This window comes from Aphis gossypii, chromosome 3, assembly GCF_020184175.1.
Source record: "Aphis gossypii isolate Hap1 chromosome 3, ASM2018417v2, whole genome shotgun sequence".
In the NCBI taxonomy this organism is placed as follows: Eukaryota; Metazoa; Arthropoda; class Insecta; order Hemiptera; family Aphididae; genus Aphis; species Aphis gossypii.
The window spans coordinates 6,426,802-6,449,962 of NC_065532.1; the positions used below are offsets into that span (position 1 = coordinate 6,426,802).

The following is a 23,161-nucleotide window of genomic DNA, read 5'->3' on the forward strand; positions in this document are numbered from 1 at the left end:
GCTTATAAGTTATAATAGATATATTATAAACTGAATTATAAAATAACACAGTTTATTTATAATATATAACATAATTATACATATTATGTAGGTATGTATACAATATCGTGTTAATAATATTATAATACTTTCTTATTATTTATATTTCAATTGTCATTATAATAATAATATAAGATAAGAGGTATTTTAAAATGCATAAATTGTATTCGTTTTAATTAATTTATCATATAATTTGCTATCAAAATGTAGTATAATATAATAAGATACTAATTTCAGACTAAGGGTTAATAGTTAGTTTTTAAATAGAAACTAAAAGCATGTAATTGTTAGTTATTTGGGTCATTTGTGATGTTCGTCAATTATTTAAACTGTCTAAACACTCTAAACCTACAATATTATCGTATCATTAAGCATTTCTTTAATTTTAATACATATTATTATACGTTATACTTAGATAATATAATATTATGTACCTACCTACACGCTACACAATATCAATCATATTTTTTATGTTAACGATATGCACAGTACCTAATTTATTATTATCAATTTAGAAATTAAGATTGAATATTTGAGTTAAATATTTATTTATATATATATATTTATAATTAATAATCTAGTTGTGCACCGATATTTTTTATCTGGTACCTACTAATAAGGCATTGAAATAATTATTTCTTCCAAAAACACGTACGCGTGTTGCATATAATAACTATATTTTTTAAAACCGTTAAAAATAATAATCAATAAATATTTTAAATATATTATAATAATTATCAAGTTAAGCATATGAATTATTGATACGATTTTGAAAAACGATACAATCGCATTATGTTCACGATAAAAGTTTATTGGCGCGTGCGCACGTTGTAGGTACGTTTAACTGATGCAACCCACTTTCATGATAAGTCCTACCGGCTAAAACCGACGGTGTGTTGGTTACTGCAGACAGTGTGTTGAAGACATTCGTATTCTAAACACAATTCTTATTGAGATTTTGAATAATTCATAATCATATTATTTTTATTATTATTATCATTTAATTTTGTTTAAAGACTAAATAGTGTTAATTATATTTGTATACCAACGATTTTTTTCTTTACATTTTATAACATAAATTATTAACTTTTTTTTAAAAAAAATTTTGATTTAAAATCGAGTAAATGTTGTCGACAAATACTAAACAATCATCTTAGAGGTAATAATAATACTATTATAAATATAATCATTAGTTATTATTTATCATAATTTATAGTTTTTATTCTAACGTCTAATAAAGTTTTATTTAAGAATAAGTGAACAATAATTTTAATAAATTTATTTCTACATTATAAGCTATTATAAAATTATTGAAAATCAAAATAAATTAAAAATAAAATGTTAAATAATGAAAACTAATATGCATTTTAATTTAGGAATAGGTACTATAGAAATACTATATAAAATAAAAATTATTATTATTATAAAAATATTTTAACTTAAAATTCTTTTGTTTTGTGTTCTATAGTTATTTATATGTAAGTTGAGCAATTTATTTACCACAATAATCGTCTGTATCATTGTGTTTTTATTAAAATTAAAATATTGTAAAGTTTGATAATGATACATAAAGGATTCGATTGTTAAATCGAATTATTTTAAAATATTTTTAGTCATATACTAATTGAATACATATTTGTTTAAAACAATTTTGAATACAAAATTGAAATTCATATGAATACTTTTAAAGAAGATATAAAATAAAAATAAAAATAAAACTATAAGTATTTGCTATAAAATATATAAATTACTTATTCATGTTATTATTTAAAATATTCTCTTTAATTAAAAAAATTAATATTTAGTTTTTAAATCATAATCTCATTGTTTAACATATAAAATAAAAATAAAAATCATTTCATTTATTTAAATTGTAGAAATTTACGTGTAGAAAAAAAAACGAAGCAGTCAACGTTTACCTACCGAACAAATAGTTATATTTTATTTTTTATTTTTTAGATTAAAAATAGAGGTATAAATAAATACGGTAATTGTTTACATTAAGTGTTATTCAATGATATAACGACCTACATAGAGATATCTCGTTGAGCTTTTAGAATTAAACCGAAGGTAATATTGATAAGCTTACCTGCAATATTTATGTTCTGATATGTAAGTACACAAAAAAGTTATCATAACTTTACTGTTTAGGTCATACTATGTTTTTTTAATAATTTTTTTTAGTATAATAGTATCAATACGTACCTTAACTATTCATGAATACATATTATTATATTATTGTGTTGTTTTTAATTTTATACAAACAACGATTTAATAATGTATAAATTGATAAAAAATAAGTAAACTGATTGATTGATGAATGTAGGACATTGTACCAAATTAAATTGCTTTATTTTTATCGATGGAAAATAAAAATGTAAGTATTTTTTTTGAATTTAAACACGTGTTACAAGTGCCGTATATCTCACGGAATAGCCGCTTAATAATTAAATCACTTAACCGGTATTGTGGTTTCGCTAAACACATAGTATCTCTGCAATTACCCAATTATAATCATTGATTATAATATATAGTAGGTATTTACTATAATATACTCATTCATTAATCATTATTATCCAATATATATATACCAGTGTCTTACCATATTAACTACATATTAAGTAGAAGGAAATTATTTTAATAGCGATGATATTGGTATAGGTATTGGTACTGTTTTTTTCTCTCATTTTAATGTGCCTAAACCATTATTTAACGAATATCATATTATAATAAACACTGTATACAACCTATTATATACAATAAAAACAATATAGTCAATGATTTAACAATAGAAGAAGTGAAAGTTGAATCAAATTTGATTAAATATAATACGATGTGTAGAGTGTAGATAACTATAGATATGATTAAATTAAATTATACACTTATTAAACGTATAAACGATTAGACTAGATATAATTAATAGAATTTTTTTTTTTATCTCATAATATTATATACAAGACAAATTAGTAATTACTTTTACTTTTGCTCCTATTTATTTCGTTTCAACAAAAGTCTAGTAATAAATTCTGATAACAGTAATTTCACCGAACTTTTGAATATCTACTTTATAAGAAATACCTATTAGCCGTTAAATGCGGCTAATAAGGTTTGCTTTGAAGTTTTGGAATAAATTATATGTCACGAATCCAGTAGGTATGCATTACCGATCCGGAGCACACAAAAAAGTTTTAAACTAAAACTAAAAAAAATTATTATCAGAAAAATTGACTATTGTGTATAGTTTTAGAAAGTTCGCGCTGCGACGATAATCGTGTGAAATTCATAGACCGTACATACAATATTTATCATAAACCACGTATACAAAGCATAGGACACTGGATTTCTTTGTAAGTCAGTCGGCATCAGGTCGAATTCTCTCTTAGTAGATAGCCGACGCGGACAGGAGGGGGAAAAACTTATTAGGTATGAGATGAGCATACATCGACATAATTTTTTAATTGTCCCACAATACGTTTTGTTACTATATAATTATTATGGTCGTGTTTCCCGTACGCATTTCCTCTGAGAAGACGTAACTTTTTTTCTTCTGTTATTTCTCTGGTTAGTAGATAGTACTGACACATCCACATACATAATATATATATATATATATATATATGTTATCTATGTACAAAAAGAAATATATATATTTGTTACGCTCTTTAAACCAGTTTCGATATGATATAAATTACGGCGGGATGATTATTATAAAAACGCGAAAGAACCATTTGATATTAACGAAAACCAGTTTGTCAATTTTGGTCATAATTTTATTTGTATAACATAAAATGTATACGTTATACGTTTTTGTCATTCATCATTCATTCTTTTAATATTAAATAGGTATAGTCATAATTTTTGTTGGAAAAAAAAATATACTAGAACGATACTATTGTCAATGTTTTACACTCGCAATCGCGTATTCTTTGCTGTCACCCAAATATATAATAAGTATATTGTCTTATTTGTATAGAAACCACACAACTATTTAACGACAGTCATTATGCGGTGCACTAGTCTGTTGGTTTGCGTCTCGGCTTTGGTGACATGCGCCAGTTCCGCAGGTATTTTGTACCCACGAGAGTCCGAGTCTCGGGAAGTCAAATCGTTGGATGGCATGTGGAACTTCAGGTTGTCTCTCCCCGATTCTCTCGTCGGTTTCAAGGAACGCTGGTATATGAAAGATCTGAGCAAGGTACGTTTCTAGTTTTAGTATAATATGCAGTTTAATATTTATTTATAAATAATATAGGTATACCTAAAATAAGTATATACAAAATAGTGATATTTTTCTATGAAATCGAAAAGTTAAATCTTAAGTGAGAAGATATTATTTCAACCGTCATTGATTGTGGTATTTAAAATTTAACAATTCTCATAAATTATGTTAAAAGAATGAAATGGAAATAATCTCGTGTAATATTATAATACATACATAATAGTATAAGGCTTGAATAAATTTGTTTATTCATATTATTTTATTTTATATTTGTATACTACTGTATACAATTTTATTTAATTCACCGTTAAAAATAAATCTAATAATTCAACTAGGTACCTATTGAACATATTTGTAGTTATAATAAGATTAATAATATTGACTCAAGAAACGCAACTTTTCTAAGAAATATAAATAAGAAACTAGATCTTATAATATCATATATTAATAAATTAAAGGGTATAATAATAAGTTATAACTGTAACTATATATAATAGTTGCTACGCTGAAAGATCAAACTTTATAATAATTAAAATATGTACTATTGATTTCTCAATTTCTGTACATAGGGGAAAGCGGGGTAGTTCCGTACCTGCAGAGCCAAAACCGTATAATGTTTTCTGAGTATTGAGTCAAGATGGAAAAAAAAATATTGATGTTTATTTATCCATGATCAAAATATTATGTTAAATGTTAATAATTGTTATCGACATCAATTAACCTCAATTCTAATAAATTCCCGCTCAAATTCCTATAATCATAAAATATGACATTGTATAATCACTTATTTTCACATATTATAACTAAAAATATTTACAAATAATTTTGTTTGGTGTGCACGAAAATTGATTGAAATTACAAAAAAGTAAGTACAGTTTATTTAATGATATAATTTGGAGGAATATTGCTTATACTTTTTACTTAAATACTGTTAATTTAAAACCACCTACTGTGGGGCAAAAACGTATGCCATTATGCAAGCTGTACAATGATAATGAGTCAAAAATAGAAATATTTATCAAAACTATATATCAGTTAAACATGAAAATCATTATAATAGTACTTACTTAAAATGGATCTCTACTCAATATCCCCCCTCACCATTGCGTGCGAACGTCCATGATACTTTTATACAATAGGTTAAGTACTTACAACATTTGGTTTTTTTAAGTTGATGTTAAAATTTTTTAAAAATGCTTAAATATTATTGAAGTTAACAATATTTATAATTTAATTACGTAATCCAATTTAAAATTCTTAAAATTTTCTAAGTTCTACAGTATTTAGAAATTAGTAGAACCGTTCTGCCGTTCTGTCTTTTCCCAACGCTACATAAAAGTCATACGCTTTTCGTATATATATGCAAATTGGTTGCTTATAGTCTGTGCGTAATATTTCAATATTCTGCCATGATAATATTATTAGTTTTAAGTTTGTTTTTTGAGTGTTAATTTGTGTTTATTTCAGTGTATTTTTAAGAACGTTTAAACACGGGCTTTTGAAAAGTACAATGAAACATATACATTTTTATGGTTTATCAAATCGGAATTATGTAAGTTTTGAATTCTCATGAGTCGTGACTAGAGAATTTAATCATTATTTTTAGTATTTACATTTACATTATTTTATGTACAGAAGGCATTTCAGTATTAACTATTTTTAATTGATCAAGAATTAGGTTCTAAAAGAGTAATTTGACGTTCAAAATTAATTATTCAAAAAATTTAGAGGTAAATATTTTATATTTATCTATATCGTTGTTCATAAATTACCGTAGTATCGGTTAATTAATATTATTAACAATAAATAGTTTTTAATTTAAACATCCACTAAATACTGGTGATACATCATACACGTATTATAAGAGATTACATATATATGTTTACTCAAAGCAAAAACAATCCAATGTCATTTAATGAAAATTAGTAAATGCCATTATTGTTCGGGCATTCAGCACTATTATAGGTAATAGTACGCTGTAATATGGCATGCCTGTAGTATACTTAATTGCCGTAACACGCTGCGCCTTATGTGCCTCTCACACGGAATAGCGTTAGAAATATAGGTTTGTATACATAATATTATAATAAATTGATATACTGCGTACTATATTGCTTTGCACGAGACCACGTGCGTTTTAGATATCTGATATTGTACGTAGTCAAACGAACGTAAGTGACACACTTGTCGTCGTTTTTCGTACGTCGTACCTATAGATGACAGTTTAATATAATATATAGTATTTAAATATGACAGCTCAAAATTTAAATATTAAAATATTTAATCCAAAATTCCAAACGATATGATTTCTATTTTGGAATTCTGCAGGGGCTACCTCGCCGTCGGATAGCAAAAATATAGTCATGTAACAAAGTCGTGTGCGTACATCATGATATTTATTTAATTTGAATAAATAAATTGTGTTAAAAAATTGATTTATTAAAATAAAAATGTGCATATTTTTTAATTATTTAACAAGTTGACTGTTTGCCTCGAGAATCATAAATGATACACATCAAATTTTCAATTATTGCCTTCCATATTTTACTTATACTTATGTCAATTTCGTTTTGAGTATAATAATATAATCATGGCAAGATCAGTGAAAATTTTAGGGCAGTAAACTTGTTAATATAAATTAGCGGGATTCAGACGTTTTAGTATACTTATTCTGAAATAGGTAGTAATAAATAAGTTTACACCATTGATTAAATATACTTGTATATTTAATCAATGTTTACACTAAATAATTGCACGCTAGATGGACATCTTTACATCGTAATTTTTTTTGTCATCAGTTTCACTAGAAGTTATTTACATTGTGTAACAATTAACAAATGTTTTAATCACGATATGGATGTCCTCATCTTAGCAGAAAGAATGATTTCATTTAACGGATGCGACACTCGACATTGAGAAATAATATAAAAATATATTAATATGTTGTACTGAAATAGAAACAGTATAGACTGATATGTTGTTTACAAATCGTATTAGTAAATTGATATTTAATTTATCAATTAGGTATAACAACTAACATGCGTATTAAAATAATATGTATAAATACCTATACACACTTATCTCAGTCGTTTGATAAATGTAAATATTAGTTTTATAATTTTTAAAATTTAAATTTGTTTAGGTGTACAATGTACATATACTACCTACACATATGTATTTAATAAATTTATATAACTATTTTATCATGAGATTAAACAAATTAAAACATTAATGCCCATCATTTATTATAGTCAGAACGATAATGTTTTTAATAGGTACTTATTTATAATAATAATGAATGATTGTATATAATTATTTGATAGTTGATATACGTATATAACATCTATCAACAACCTATTTCATAATTTTGTTGAAATAAATACGTGCAGTATGCTTTTATATGTTCCGTCATAATTAGCTTTATACAGTTGTATTATTGGTTAACGGTTTAGAGATTTAAATATTTTATTACACGATTAAAGAAATAAACCCGTTTTAACAATTCATAGGTACTATATACATCACACGTCTGACTTTTGTGTTTTAACAAATCGTGTGACGAAAGATTGCGATTATACCTACTAAATTTCTACCATGGAAATAATAGTATTTCGACACGTACAAGTAGCATAATTGCATATACATAACGCCTTTTAGCGTAATTCGAATTTTGTGATTATATTATTATCCAGTTGTTACGCCACTGCTTACTATTTCCAGATGATCTGAACATGAGCCAATAGTTATAGAATGTCAAACAGGTGCAGTTAACATTTGTATATTATTATTGTACATATCATTTGTATAATTAATTTTGTTCGAAATGTCTTGGAAGATTTGTGAAATAGTATTACATATTAATAAGTATTTTATTACGCTCTGCGGTACCAAAAAAAAGTTAGAATTTAAGGTGTTTTCGGTCGTGTAAAATATATGATATTATATAATATGATTTATAAATAATGTTTCATAATGGTATTTTCATTTAGACTGGTCCAGTGATTCAAATGCCGGTGCCAAGTAGTTACAACGACGTGATTGTGGACAAAAAAATCAGAGACCATGTCGGTTTGGTTTGGTACGATAAATCGTTTTTCGTGCCTGAGTCGTGGAGGCAACAGGGCTATAGAGTTTGTTTGAGATTTGGCAGTGTTAATTACGCAGCTCAAGTAGTAAGTGAAATATTATTAAATGTATAAGATTATACATCAATATGATGCATGTATTCCACACAATATTATATAATGTTATACTCAAATCCATTCCTTATTCGGATTGATTTAAGTTTTTAAATAATAAGTTTTTATTTTACATTTTAGGAGTTTACTTTTGAAAACTATAAATATTAACTTTTTAAAATTTGTACTTTTAATTCGGGACTTTGTACTAACAATATTCTATTTTTTTGATTTCATTAATACGCTTAAATTGTTTATCATAAAATTAATTATTATTTAAGTATTATTATTACAGTTTCTAATCGTATTATTTCATTATTAATAGGCTTGTGTCCAACTATTATATCTGTTATTATTTATTATGCAGATAAATGTTTATATAATACATTACATAAATTACTTTTACTAATTTCTCGAGGCATTATAATATTATATATATGTATTTTTTTTTTTAATTTAAAGTGGGTGAATACACATTTAGTACTCAGTCACGAAATCGGACATTTGCCTTTTCAAAGAGACATAACAGCTAATTTAAAGTTTGGTCGGTTGAATAGAATAACCGTAGCCGTGGATAACGTTTTATTACAAACGACTGTGCCACAAGGATCTTTACAAAACATTAGCACGTGAGTATAAGATTTTTGCAAAACATCGCGGATATTATAAAAGATCACGTAATAATGTTGCTTATAAGTTATAAACATGTTTTACGCCATAGCTGAAAAACACGATTTTTAAACAATAAATGTGTAATATTATTTATTATTATACTGTTTAAGTATATAATACAATATCGTATTTCAAAATATTATTATGTACATTATACCGACGTGCTGTGAACCTTGTTCTAATTCCCGAAAAAATGCGATTCGAACATTTTTTGATGCAACGATTTCTATTTTACTTACACCAGGTCCCATACGACAATAATAATGTATAACATTAAAATATTCATTCAATAATAAAATAATAATATAACATAATGCAACGGCATAAACGACTTGTTTGATATTGTAATTTTATTCTGTGCTTAGATATACCCGTGTACCTATTTTAGAAAACAAACAAGAATTTCATATTATAATTTATAATATTACGATGTTATATACACGACGATAAGACGTGCTCATTGCTCATTGCAAATATAAATAAACAAAGTCGCATAATATAATCTTATAATCTATTATAATATTTTGAAACGCATATCATAACAATAATAGTCGTGACTTTATATTTTACAGGAATACTGGACCTAAGACTATACAAACGTATACGTTTGACTTCTTCAATTATGCCGGTATACACAGGTCCGTGTTCCTGTACACAACACCTATTGTGTACATAGACGATGTCGACGTGACGACCAATTACACCGAGGATGGCGTAGGTAAAGTTGTTTATATATATATATATATATATTTATAAAATATATAATATAAAAGTAAATAGTTTTCTCGTTTCATTTTAAACTCGTAAGTCATAATAAAACATAATAGACTTATTAGACGATACTCGTGTACTCGGTGATGTACTATAGATAGGTTAAAACGATAAAGAATGGTAACAACGAATTTTAAAAGTTATGGGTGGATAGTTAGTATTTAGGCGGTGAAATTAAATTATAACTTGTAAATTATAATAACTGCGGTATAAAAACCGGTAATATTGAATTGAGTCTCACAAGTACTTTTGGGTTGTCGGAATTGAGTCCAACAAATATTGGTCGGTTCTTCGTCCTGTAAGCGTTATTCAGGAGACACTAAGTGGAAATTGGCTGAATAGTTTTCCAAAAAATATGTTTGATTATTGGTACTATTTATAACTTGTAAAAAAAATCACAGCTTTTCTTTTGTACAGTTACAATTTTTTATGGTTGTGTTTATTTAAATTTTCTAATACTAAATTGTTGATGTATAATTTGAAAAAAAAAACATTTACATGAGTTATATTTTTTGAAATCGAAACTTACACACATTAATGTTATGAAAGTAGGTATATTTTTTATTTTTCAATTGACATACACTATATCAGTGTTTCCCAGGTCTGCCGTCTGCGGGCCTATAAATTTTAAGAATAATCATAATAAAATGTAACATAAAGTAATAAAAAGACATGTTTTTGATTTTGTGTGTTCTTATTAAAAAAAGGTCTTTCTAGTTTTCTAAATTGAGGTTGTCCGTGACCTATAAAATTATCAAAGTGGTCCGTGCTTTAAAAAGGTTCTAAAACATTGGTTTTTATCATTGTTTTACAGTAATAGTTGTTGAACGATTATGCACCACCGAGTGGTTGACGAATTTACCTTATTACTATCGTTGTCAGGTTCAACGGACTTAACATTATTAAGATAATATATATGACCCATTTAAAACTCCTAAAAGTAGTTAGACTTAATTAAATATTATCTATAAATAAATACCAACACATTTTACCATAGTTAATTCGACTTTTCAACAGATAAATCAGTTATAACGAGTAACGACATACGAAATCCTAGGATTAATCAAGTATCGTATAGTAACTTTTGGTAGATACTTGTATGAAGTGTAAAAAAAAATCATCGTTCCATTAAAATAATATGATATGTATTATTTTAATAATATGGACTATATGTAATATTATATACTTTATTAAAAAAATATCTTAGAAAATTGTTGGATAGTGATAAATATTGATACAATAAATACGTCGTATTTTATTTTTTAGGCATAATTAATTATAACATACAATATGGTGGATCTCTGAGCAGTGGGGAGACGTTGAACTGCTCAATAACAGTGCTAAACAATGAAAATGTACGGGAAAAAATTACCGTGATCACCAACGACGAAGAAGGTCTGTCGGGTGTTATAAAAATCGAAAATGCGAAACTGTGGTGGCCATATTTAATGCACGAAGAACCGGGGTACATGTACACGTTAGAGGTATTTATACACTTATATATGGGTAATTCATCAAGCACGCTAACCTACTTTTTTTTTTCAATATTTCAATTATTTAAAATCTGATACTTGGGATTTTTAAATTTACTTGAAGATTATATTAAAATATTCTTGGATTTTGTTTTACTACTTGTACTGTAAAGATACAACCTTTGTTTTTTAAATGAATATCTTCCTTTTCTACTTTAAATTATTTAGCGGATAATTATTTTGAAATGTTGATGTATCAAAATAAAATTTTGAAAATTCACTAAATAGTTTACAGTAAAAAATGAGGATTCTTATTTAAAAACAAAAATTTGTTTTTTCGCAGGACATTTTTCTTAAGACCTTTAGTAGTCAAAACATTTCAAGAATTTAAAAATATGGCATTTAGGTATAATGAATTCTAATTAATAATTAATCAATGCTTTAAGTGGTATAAAAATTTCAAAAATCAGATTTTGAATCACTGCATTATTGAAGAAAAAAAAGGTATGAATGCGTTTGGTGAATAACCAATAATATTATTTGTAATATATTTTGCCACAAAAATCACGAGTTAAACACGTGTTTAAGTGTACAGACGTTTTAATCGATCAGATGTATTATAATATATATTTGTAGTTTGTAATTTTTTTACTCGTCGTGGTGGATGTATATTCTTGTAGTAAAAATGATCTCGGACTCGCAGACGAATGACATATTTTGTTTGAACCGAATATTATAGATCCGGCTTTCGACCACTTGGAATGTGGACGACGTTTACCGATTACCGGTCGGGATCAGGACGATCAAGTGGACGAATACGGCGTTCCTTATCAACAACAAACCAGCGTACTTGAGAGGGTTTGGACGACACGAAGATTCTGATGTAAATATATTATAGCTGTCACTCGTCAGTCGTCACGTTTTTGTATAGGCACGGGCCGGCGAAACTAATGTTAACGGTCGTGTTGAATTTTATATATAGATACGAGGGAAAGGAATGGACTACGCGCTGGTGACACGAGACTACGATCTCATCAAGTGGATCGGAGCGAATTCTTACCGGACGTCCCATTACCCGTATGCAGAAGAAATTATGGACTTTGCTGACAAACACGGCATAATGATCGTAGACGAATGTCCCAGTGTTGACACCGTGTGAGGAAATTAATTATTAAAGGGCTACAGCGCGCCGCGTATAGCGTGTGTTTAAAATTAATTTATTTCAGTATAATAGGTATACAGTAATGTTGTCTGGTATTTATCGTGTACAAACATTGTTCATTAATAAGTACAAGAGATAATATATATGGTTTTTTCACAAAACATGAATACAGATATACGACCGGTTAAATTGTACAACAAAGAGTTGAAGAGTCAAAGAATTATTATTATTTTGTTAAAAAAAAATGGATTCGAGTATAATGAGATAATGACGTGAATACACTTGCTCCGCATGTTATACAACTTCTTACTCGCACAATACATTTAATAACTATTACCTATTAAATTAGCTTATTAACGGTTATTACTTAAAATTGTAGTGCTCGAAATTATCATCATTATAAAGTTATCTTTCATTGTTTCGAGCTTGAATAGCAATTAATTTATATTAGGTGGGTTGACAATAACACTTATAATTACGTACTTTATCTTATTAAGTGTTTAATAATTACTGTATTTTAAATTAAATTTACTAATAACTAGGTATATAATAAATAATAATATTAATAAATAATTTACATTTTCAGAAATTTTTCTGATAAACTATTGAAAAAACATACTACGAGCTTAGCGGAACTCATCAAGAGGGACAAAAATAGACCTAGTGTGATCATGTGGTCCATTGCTAACGAGCCACGATCGGATCAGAAAGATGCCGATTCGTATTTCAAGTGAGCGTTGTCCGTTTAGAAAACAGAATATAGACTGCACACCATACACAAATGACATAGTGGCGGTGTACCCTGTCCCCGTAAACTTTTCACACTATTGTATGAATCGACATAAATCGATAAAATACAAGCCCAATATGCACGTTTAATAAACATGTTCACACAACTATACGCCACAAATGCATAAATATGAAATCAAATTATTTTTTTTCTTTATAAAATAAATATTAACAAAATTTCAATAAAATCATATTGTCAATCAAAAAAAAAAAAAAAAATAAATAAATAAATAAAAAATAACCTAACGATATAACATTTTATTTTGTGGCAGTTTTAAAGTATGGTCCAAAATCATTAATACTTATTGAAATAATAAGCGTTTACTGTTAAAATAATTACTCAGTTAATAAATATTAACAAAATTTCAATAAAATCATATTGTCAATCAAAAAAAAAAAAAATAAATAAATAAAAAATAACCTAACGATATAACATTTTATTTTGTGGCAGTTTTAAAGTATGGTCCAAAATCATTAATACTTATTGAAATAATAAGCGTTTACTGTTAAAATAATTACTCAGTTAATAAATTGAAAGAATTACAATATAATTATAATATTGAATTAAAACGCATTTCCGATAGATATAATTTGTTTTAAACATAATGTTATGATAGTTCTCGGATAATTTCAAGTTGTATATTATGCCTAAACGAGTTTAATTACAATATTATAGTTCAATAATAATTATTACCATATGTTGGATTAATAACATTTTTTAATCGAAAACCGAATTATATTGTACCTGTTTACTTTCCAAAGAAAATTTTTTTATTTTTATTTTGTTATCTATAGGTACGTAGTGGAGTTTGTCAAATCTAAGGACAAAACACGCCCAGTTACTGCCGCTCTGAACAAATGGTACAGCATTGACAGGGCGGTAAGTAATTATAATTATTAACTATCATTATTACTACAAATATATTTTTATTGGATTATGTTCAATATTATTTCAAAGAATATTAAACTTTGTAATTTTGCTTTAATTTCGTCTTAGCTTCTTTCCAATATTAATATTATAATATAAGTGTTCGTTATAACACAATGTTTTAAAGGTACTAGTTTATGAAATATCCACAATCGAGAAAAATATTTGTAGTTTCACAACACATGACACTTTTCTAACACTGGGGACAATGTAGGGTACATTGAACTATAATTGTTATTATGGCTGTGAACCTTCTTCTTGACTCTTGTTAACTATTCTGTATAAGTTCTTGAGTTTATCTTTGTTTATAGATCTGTAGCTATTTTCGTCAAAAATTTAGATGGTTCGCGGCCCATAACAGCAGCTATTGCGACACAACTTGATACTGACCAATTGGTGAGTGGAAACACTATGGCCAAATATTCTTCATGCTATCTATTCTTTTACGCTTAAAAAAAAAAAATCATTTCGATGTGTTTGTTATCGTTTTGATTTCTAGCCTCTAACAACTGTTATTTACAGGGTCAACACTTAGACATTATCGGCTTCAACAGGTACAACGCCTGGTACACGTTACCTGGTCACACGGAGATCATAAAGAGTCGGTTGGAAGACGAAGCAGCCAAATGGCATGCCAAACATAATAAGCCGGTTTTCATGACAGAATATGGTGCTGACTCATATGCCGGTTTGCATATGGTAAGTTGAAAGTCGTGAAAAACATAGTATTATACAATCACATTATTGTAACGTAATCGGGACTCAGGAGAACACATTATTGGGTTTGAGCTAGGAGTTTAAGTTCTTGTACACAAGAGGTTTTATATTAATAAAAAAAAGACACGTTTGGTTTTTATATCTAATGACTTTATTAATACATTTAAAATAATACTTTAGCTGTTGATAATTGTAATCCTATTTGAGTTCACTTATGTTGACTGTGAATGTCAAATTACCTGATGTGTGTCATTTTAATATTAAATAAATATTTGGATAAAGTTGACAAGTGTCAAGTGTGTTTACTGTCTGTATATTTTTGAAGTGATCAATGTTATAGTGTGTATTGACGTATAATATTAATACATAAGATGTAACAAATATTATAATATATTTTATTAAGTAAAAAAAACTGTTGTAAATGTCGTCGATTTGATTTGTTTTTATAGGGTCCTTCGTTTGTATGGTCGGAAGAATATCAAGTAGAACTCATGTCCGAACATTTCAGAGCGTTTGATACACTCCGGAGTAAAAACTTTTTCATCGGTGAAATGATATGGAATTTCGCGGACTTTAAAACCGAGCAAAGTAAGTTTATCAACACTTTTGTCTACCTTAGAAAGTTGGTAAATTATTCCAAAACATTATTGTTTTGTAAATACATGTATGCCATTATTGGGCTTTTACAGTATTATTTTGTTATTTTTATTGAATGATTTAAGCATAACTTTAAGTGACAAACTAAGATTATCTTTAACAATCCAGATTGATAAGCTTTAATATTCAAATTAAAAAACAATTATTATATAAACGCAGTACGTACATAAAGAAATGTATGTTCTGAACATTCTTGAAAGGGATGTTTAATTGTTGTACTAAATGTGTGGACACATTTAATCGTTTGAATTGCAATACAACCTTAAGATACTAATACTGAATGTTTAGTTTCAACCATATTTGTTTTATAGTTATATAATACTAATATAACCTAACAAAACGTAAAGATCTATTATTAGATAGTTTAATAATATTCAAGTATAAATGTACCCATATACATTGATAAATATAATATATATGAATACATTATACATACAGAAGTATTGTAAGCTGATGCTTTTTTCAGCTGTCACAAGAGTAGGAGGTAACAAGAAAGGAATATTTACACGACAGCGAGAACCTAAATCGTCAGCATATCATCTGAGGAAAAGGTATTGGTCATTGGCTAATCGTTTGGATGGAGCAGAATTCCCTTGTGACATTCAACCCTATGTGATATCAAACGAAAATCAAAATAATATCGAACTTTAATATCGTTTTTGAGTATATAGTGGTAATTTTCAACTGTGTTTTCAACAGTCTTCCTAAATATGTATGTATATAGTCATTAGATATACTATAGGATTTCTATTTGTGTATTTATTGATAATAATATAATTTTATAATATAAATAAAAATAGTTCGAATCGGATATACTAAGAATATTATGCTTAGAAATGTAACCTAGCTGATTTATTTAAATGAGAAAAGTTGGATTGCATATTAATAATTTATGGTGAAGTTACTATATATTATTTAAAATGTAAGACCATTTTTGGTCAATTATCTACCTAATATTTGTTTAAAATTTACTGTTTTACGTGTTATAATTATATAACTCATCGACTAAGGTACCTAGTAATTGATATAATTTCTTTTTAAATAATTATAATAGCATAATATTATGTATTTCATAATAAAAAAACAATTGTATTAATATGAATTTAGTACCTATGTATTATTATACATTGACTGTATTTACTGTATTGTGTAATAGAAAAAAAACCAAGAATTCATTTCATGACTAATACAGTTTTTAGTTTAGAATAGTTAAACATAATATTATATGCATTAATGGTTAATTTGCTTTTTGTTTTACAAATACTTACAATGTTTTTCTTACGAATTTTAAAATTTAACTTTTAATTGCAAACCTACTTATATGAGTTATATTATGTGTACCTATATTTGTTAAGTTTTAATTGTTATAATACTTATTTGAAAAAAAAAAAACTTCACTTGCTATCGTACATGTAAATTGTATTTACATTAATAAATATATAAATGATTTTTTCTTTTCCAAAAATAATTTAATAATTATCTACTTTGTTTTAAAAATATGTATAACCAATTACATGTTCATGCATGGGAAAAATATTTGTTGTATATAATAATAATAATAATAATATATATTATGTTCACAATGATATTACTTTGATAGAGTGATTTCCACGCAGTGTTTGAAGCGGGCGGAGAAATTCGTTCGTCGCGTCTTTTGTTGCATTGCATGATATGGTCTGCAGAAGCTTAGAAATTAATAAACTGTATAGCTTACAGTGATCAAACATATAAGTTATCTTATAAAATGTTATATACCTACTGGCTACTTGTACTGCAGTTGTACTTATATATCCTTGAATCAATTGATTTAAGTTATTTTGTGAATTATATTTTGTTATGAAACTTATTCGACTATAATAATATAGTCATATATTTTGATAAAAATGCGTTTTTATTTCAAATTTGTATCTGAAAACAATAGAATATTAACTGGATTGATTTTAATGTACTGGACACCTGTATTTGAAACCAACTTCTATGTTTACGGCTATGATAAGTGGAGTAAAATGAGGTTTAAGGAACTAAACCTCTGTTCCCGAAAATGTTATTAAATTTAAAAATGTTTTTAGTTTTCTGTGAACTATATTATATTATATATACGAACGTATTATGTATTTACGTAAGATAATAATCTTATACGGAAATAGTTGTGTAATAAATATAACTTATATTAATTGATGTATAATACTGTACTATGTAGAGGAAATGAGGGTATTTCCGTACGAAAGGTTAAACCATATGATAAGGTTTTCTGAATATTGAGTCAAGATAAAAAAAAAATATTGATGTTTATTTATCCATGACCGCGGTATGGAATTATTATCGACAACAATTAACCTCAATTCTAATAAATTCCCGCTCAAAATTACTTTTTTTTCACATATTATGATTAAAAATATTTATACACAATTTTGATTTTGTTTGATGTGCACGAAAATTGTTTCAAATCACGAAATAGTAAGTACAGATTATTTAATATATTTAATACTTAATATAATTTGGAGGAATATTGCTTATACTTTTTACTTAATTACTGATAGCTTAAAGTCACCTACTATGGGGCAAAAACGTAGGTCATTATGCAAGCTGTCCGCTATGATAATGAGTCAAAAATAGAAATATTTATCAAAACTATGTATCAGTTAAACATTTAAACATGAAAATCACTATAATAGTTCATAAAATAAATCTCTACTCCATATACCTACCCCTTCACCGTTGTGTGCGAACGCCCATGATAATTGTATATAATAGGTAAATAGAAGTCATAATAATTTTATAGAAAATGAATTTTTTAATAATGATTTGTAATATTAAACATTCTTTAATAGGGATATTGTGTATCATCGATTACATTTTTTACTATTTTAGATTATAAAACTATCATACGATCTTGTTCCAAGACTAATACGGTTTTACCCCACCTATGGGACAAAATCGTATTTTTAAGTACTTTCAAAATTTGGACTTTTTTAAGTTGATATTATAACATTTTTTAAAAATGCTTAAATATTATTGAAGCTGTAACAATATTTTTAATTTAATTACGCTATTTAATTTCAAATTCTTAAAAATATGCAAGTTCTACATTGCTTAGAAGTTAGTAGTACGGTTCAGCCCCGCCTTCCTCTAATTCGTTTTAGCAGAATTTGTGCGTATCAATAAACGATAGCAGCTGCGGAGTAGGTATAGTACGCTGTTCAGTGTTCATATTATAGAATATAGAGCCTCCTCTGCAGCTGCCGGTTAAATAAGAAAAAATGTATAGCTATATCTAATTTATTTTTTCACGAAATTGTCAATAAAAACACGTTAATTATTCACAAACACTAGTTTCACATATAGATTTAATTAAGTTTTATCGATGACTAATAATTATTACATTAATCTAAAATATTAAAAACCATATTTGTTTATACAAAATACGTAAGTTTATATTATTTAAATACCTAATTTTGTATTAAAAAATGTCTAGTGAGACGGATGAGTTGGGTGTGTCTCAGCGGGGGTGTATTTAAATATAAAAGCAATGATAAATCATTGGGAAACGATTTTGAGTGTACAGTGGCGTGTTCATAGGACGTATTTCAAAATTAATTGAATATAATAATATATACTAATTAAAATGACATGAACTAGCCTAGCATTAGATATTCAAACGTAAAATACTAAAATTTATATAGTGTAAGAACTGTAAAAACGGAAATAGTATTAAAATTCAACATTTTTAAAAACATCTAAAAATTACCTAATCTTAAATGATTAATATTCCTACCTTTGTATACAAAATAATTCATTTCAAGACTCGCATTATTTCAGGAAACACAAACGTTTTTAAAAATATTTTACATAAATTTAGGTCGTTACAAAACATTTTTGTAAAAATTATATTTTTCATTGTTATTATTCTTTATGTTTTTATTTTTTTAAAAATAAAACACAATTTAAATTTTATTTTCCGGAATAGAATATTATTTAGAGTATTTCAATCAATAAAAATCAAATTTTGGAAAAGTAGTTAATAAATTATGACTTATAAGTTATAAAAAGGGCTTAGATTTTAAAGCATATTATGCTTCTTTTATATATATGAGATAAAAATCTAATTTGTATACATAAATTCGTTTCACATCATTCTGATTCCAAATAAACCAATTTATTTTATGCTTTTTTTTTTTAGCTTTTTTCAATTATTCCAATTGTGAATTTTTTTATGTTTATTGCGCTATTCTATATAAATAAAAAATAATTAATAATAGAAATGTAAAAACCCAGAATGCGGATATTTGTCATCTGATTATTATTGTTTTCGTTATCGGCTTATTTATTAAATATATTAAAGGTATAATCTATCAATCTACATATTATAGCCTGCAGTACCTATACTGTCACTTGTCAGTATGTCTATAACATCGATATCGACCATTTCAAAGTTTAAGATTTAGTGTTGTAATTTGAAACTTCTGGTATAAAATATGCACTATTGCACTGAACACTTCAGTGGATGTAGAGAGTTCGTTTTCTACGTATAAAAATATTCTATTGGACAATACAGTCAGTTTCACTACTGAAAATTTAAGGAAATCTAAGGTAGGATTAGTTAATTCTTTTTTAAATTTAAATTCATTTTTCAACATTTTTTATTCATTTTTATAACTATAGTTCATGTTACTTTTTGGTCATGCTTTTTTTTTAAATAAATGTGCTTCTTTTTTTAATTTTTTAAAAATATCATGTGCTTTTTTAGTTGCTTATTATACCTTAAAATCCGAACACTACTTATAAGTATTTAAAGTATAGATGAGCTGCAGAGTAGTTGATAAAAATTTTAAAGGACATCGCTTAACTTAAAAATTGAAAATACTCATAAATAGTTCATAAACTACTTGTCGAAAATTCGATTTTATGTATCGAAGTAGGTACTCCGAAAAATACACCACTTTGAAATAAAGAATTAAAAGTGTTTATTGTCATTAAAATCTTCAAAAAGTGAGCAAATAGGTAACCTAAGGATTTAAAATTAATATCTCTCAAGTAGTTTATAGTGTCTATACTGTAATCAAAATATTTAAAAAAATATATAAATAAACTTTATTTTATGGAAATTTTAAAATTTAAATTTGAATGAAATTAAATATTTAAATGAAGTATAATGATTTTATTTATTTTGATGTAATTTAAAAATATTGTCTGTAGTAGGTACTTGAAACTTTTTACATGTATTGTTATATTTTATATACACAATAACATTTTCAAATGCAATGTTTTTGGCAAAAATTAATTCAACCTATTGTTTTACTAATAATGAAATAAATTACTTTGATAGCAATATAAATATATTATCATAAAATATACCTACGTATGGTTATAGAGGTTGATAGACCATCTTCGTTTAGAATCGTATTTCGTATGCAATGATTTTATCATTGAATTCAAATTTAACGCATATACATTACAATGACTTTCATCTCGATGACAGAAGTTCCCTCAATAACAATCTACAACTGTACGGCAAAGTGGTTATCTATATATATATTTTCCTTTTTGTTTAGTTGATATTTATAATTTATTGTTTCGTTCGTATTATAAGATATTAATTAATATGTTCACAATCGTAATAATGTTCGAGCCATGTACACAAGAACCGTATAAAACAACGCTACAATATTGTGCATTAAAGTTTTTTTTTTCGTTTGACTTTATATTAAATTATTTGATGCTGCCAAAATTTAACGATTCCAGAGAAAATCCATAATTACGGTGTACCTATTGCAACCACCCAGCCGCGTGAAAACATAATCATTTTATATAGGCTGCCTGGTCGTAAAACTAAATTAATCCCATCGTCTTATAATGTAGGTACACGTTACTGGCAGGTTGTTTACATGGCGTGCAATATATACATATAATCTATCCTTCTACATATAAGGCCTTATACAGCATCGCATTTAATCGCCATTTTAAACCCTTACTTTCGGTATTTTTGACGCCCTCCGTTTTATTAATAAGACATTAAATCGTGCTAATCATTTGACCTGTTATACGATTTATATATAAACACATACGTAAATATTTGTTCGATATTTTGATTGCAACATTGAAGATCACCTATGTTGTAATTACAGGTACTCGTATAGTGTATATTATAATGAAATAACGTCATATGTTTATGTTACACCCTCGTGTACATGGGAAATCTGACGTGTTTTAATTCTAACGTGAGTGCCAATGTATTGATTTAGTAAAGCTATAAAATTCTATTAAACAAATTTGAATTTTTCATTAAGTCTACTATCGATACCGACTTTTCCATTGCTCTAAATTCTAAACAAAGCATATTAGATACAATTATGAAGTGAAAAATTGTCTTATTATAATTTAAAATAAAAAATTTGAGAAAGTTGATCTTAAGTAGAAATAGTTTGTCTTTTGCATTTATCATAGAAATTAAAACACAAAACAAACTTGGTGTTACGAAAAAAATAAAACATATATATTATTGTATCTAAACATAATAAGAACTAAAATCATTGAAATTTCGTTATTTTTTTTTTGTATTTATAATCACAAAACATAATATCTTAATATTATTATGAAAAGTAAGTACAATGTGAAATAGAAATAAGATTGATCGGAATCTATTTAAGTAGTAATGTAATATAAATACATGGCCAGTCTACATATTATTATGCAGTTTTTTCAATTATTTCAACACATATTAAATTCGCTTTTTATTATCCCAAAGATCGTAATTTGATGACTATAACAAGGCTAATACAAAATTTAACATTATTTTATTTCTAAATCAGCTTGAAGTTTTGAAGCGCTAACCAAAGACTATATTATATTATGACTGCATGTACCTATCTATATATACAACCATAAACTAATCGTATACTATCGCACTGAAAGTATTATATTGCATATTATGCGCGATTTGTTTCTCTGACTTAAACCTAAGAGGCCTAATTGTAGTATAACTACGAATATATCAACTGAAAATTCCAGTTTTTTTATTAAAGAAAAGAAATTTAATTTTATGGTTTTAAGTAGTTTTAATACTTCCGTTTTAATTGTTTTCTTCGATTGTATAAGCGTAGTCTTATAAGAAAATGCCACACAAAATGACAGGAAAACCTAACCTGTTCTTGTTAGCTTCAGAGACTAGGTTGGAGGGGATAAGTCATTATATTTTTAATAATAATATAATACAATAGTATATTAATATTTTGTGTTATTATAGTTTATTTATACTTCATGGTTTGAGAATATATGCATACTCCTAACTACACATCACTTGTACGTGTCTATCATAGCCGATGGTATAATATTTATTTTTTCGATATTTTGATTTAACAATATATAATTTTTTAGAAATATGAGCTTTGGAGGGTGGCCTTCGGGCCCTTCCCCCCTAGAGCGCTGTGCTTGTATTTTGTTGAGTATTTTAGATTCTGAACAAAGTGATGAATGTATTGATTTTACAATGATGTGTGTTTTTTGTTTTTGTGTGTGTATACCATAACTTGTCGAAATAATGCTTCAATTTAAAACTTC

At 26.5% G+C, this 23,161-nt stretch overlaps 1 protein-coding gene across 2 annotated transcripts; it reads left to right on the forward strand.

The window, feature by feature from the left end:
- The first annotated feature begins 950 nt into the window (after positions 1 to 950).
- On the forward strand, positions 951 to 16,415 carry LOC114123789 (beta-glucuronidase). 2 transcript variants are annotated; one of them, XM_027986880.2, is made up of 13 exons: positions 951 to 1,198; positions 4,013 to 4,234; positions 8,248 to 8,430; positions 8,899 to 9,065; positions 9,681 to 9,826; positions 11,146 to 11,363; positions 12,091 to 12,234; positions 12,334 to 12,506; positions 13,100 to 13,243; positions 14,098 to 14,182; positions 14,753 to 14,929; positions 15,397 to 15,535; positions 16,071 to 16,415. In XM_027986880.2, the coding sequence occupies exons 2-13, from the start codon at positions 4,043 to 4,045 to the stop codon at positions 16,253 to 16,255; spliced, it is 1,953 nt and encodes a 650-aa protein (XP_027842681.1). In that variant the 5' UTR covers positions 951 to 1,198; positions 4,013 to 4,042; the 3' UTR covers positions 16,256 to 16,415. The 2 variants fall into 2 exon arrangements, with proteins under 2 accessions (XP_027842681.1, XP_027842680.1); XM_027986879.2 differs by lacking the exon at positions 14,098 to 14,182 and adding an exon at positions 14,542 to 14,626 and having other exon boundaries at positions 953 to 1,198.
- The last annotated feature ends 6,746 nt before the right edge of the window (positions 16,416 to 23,161 follow it).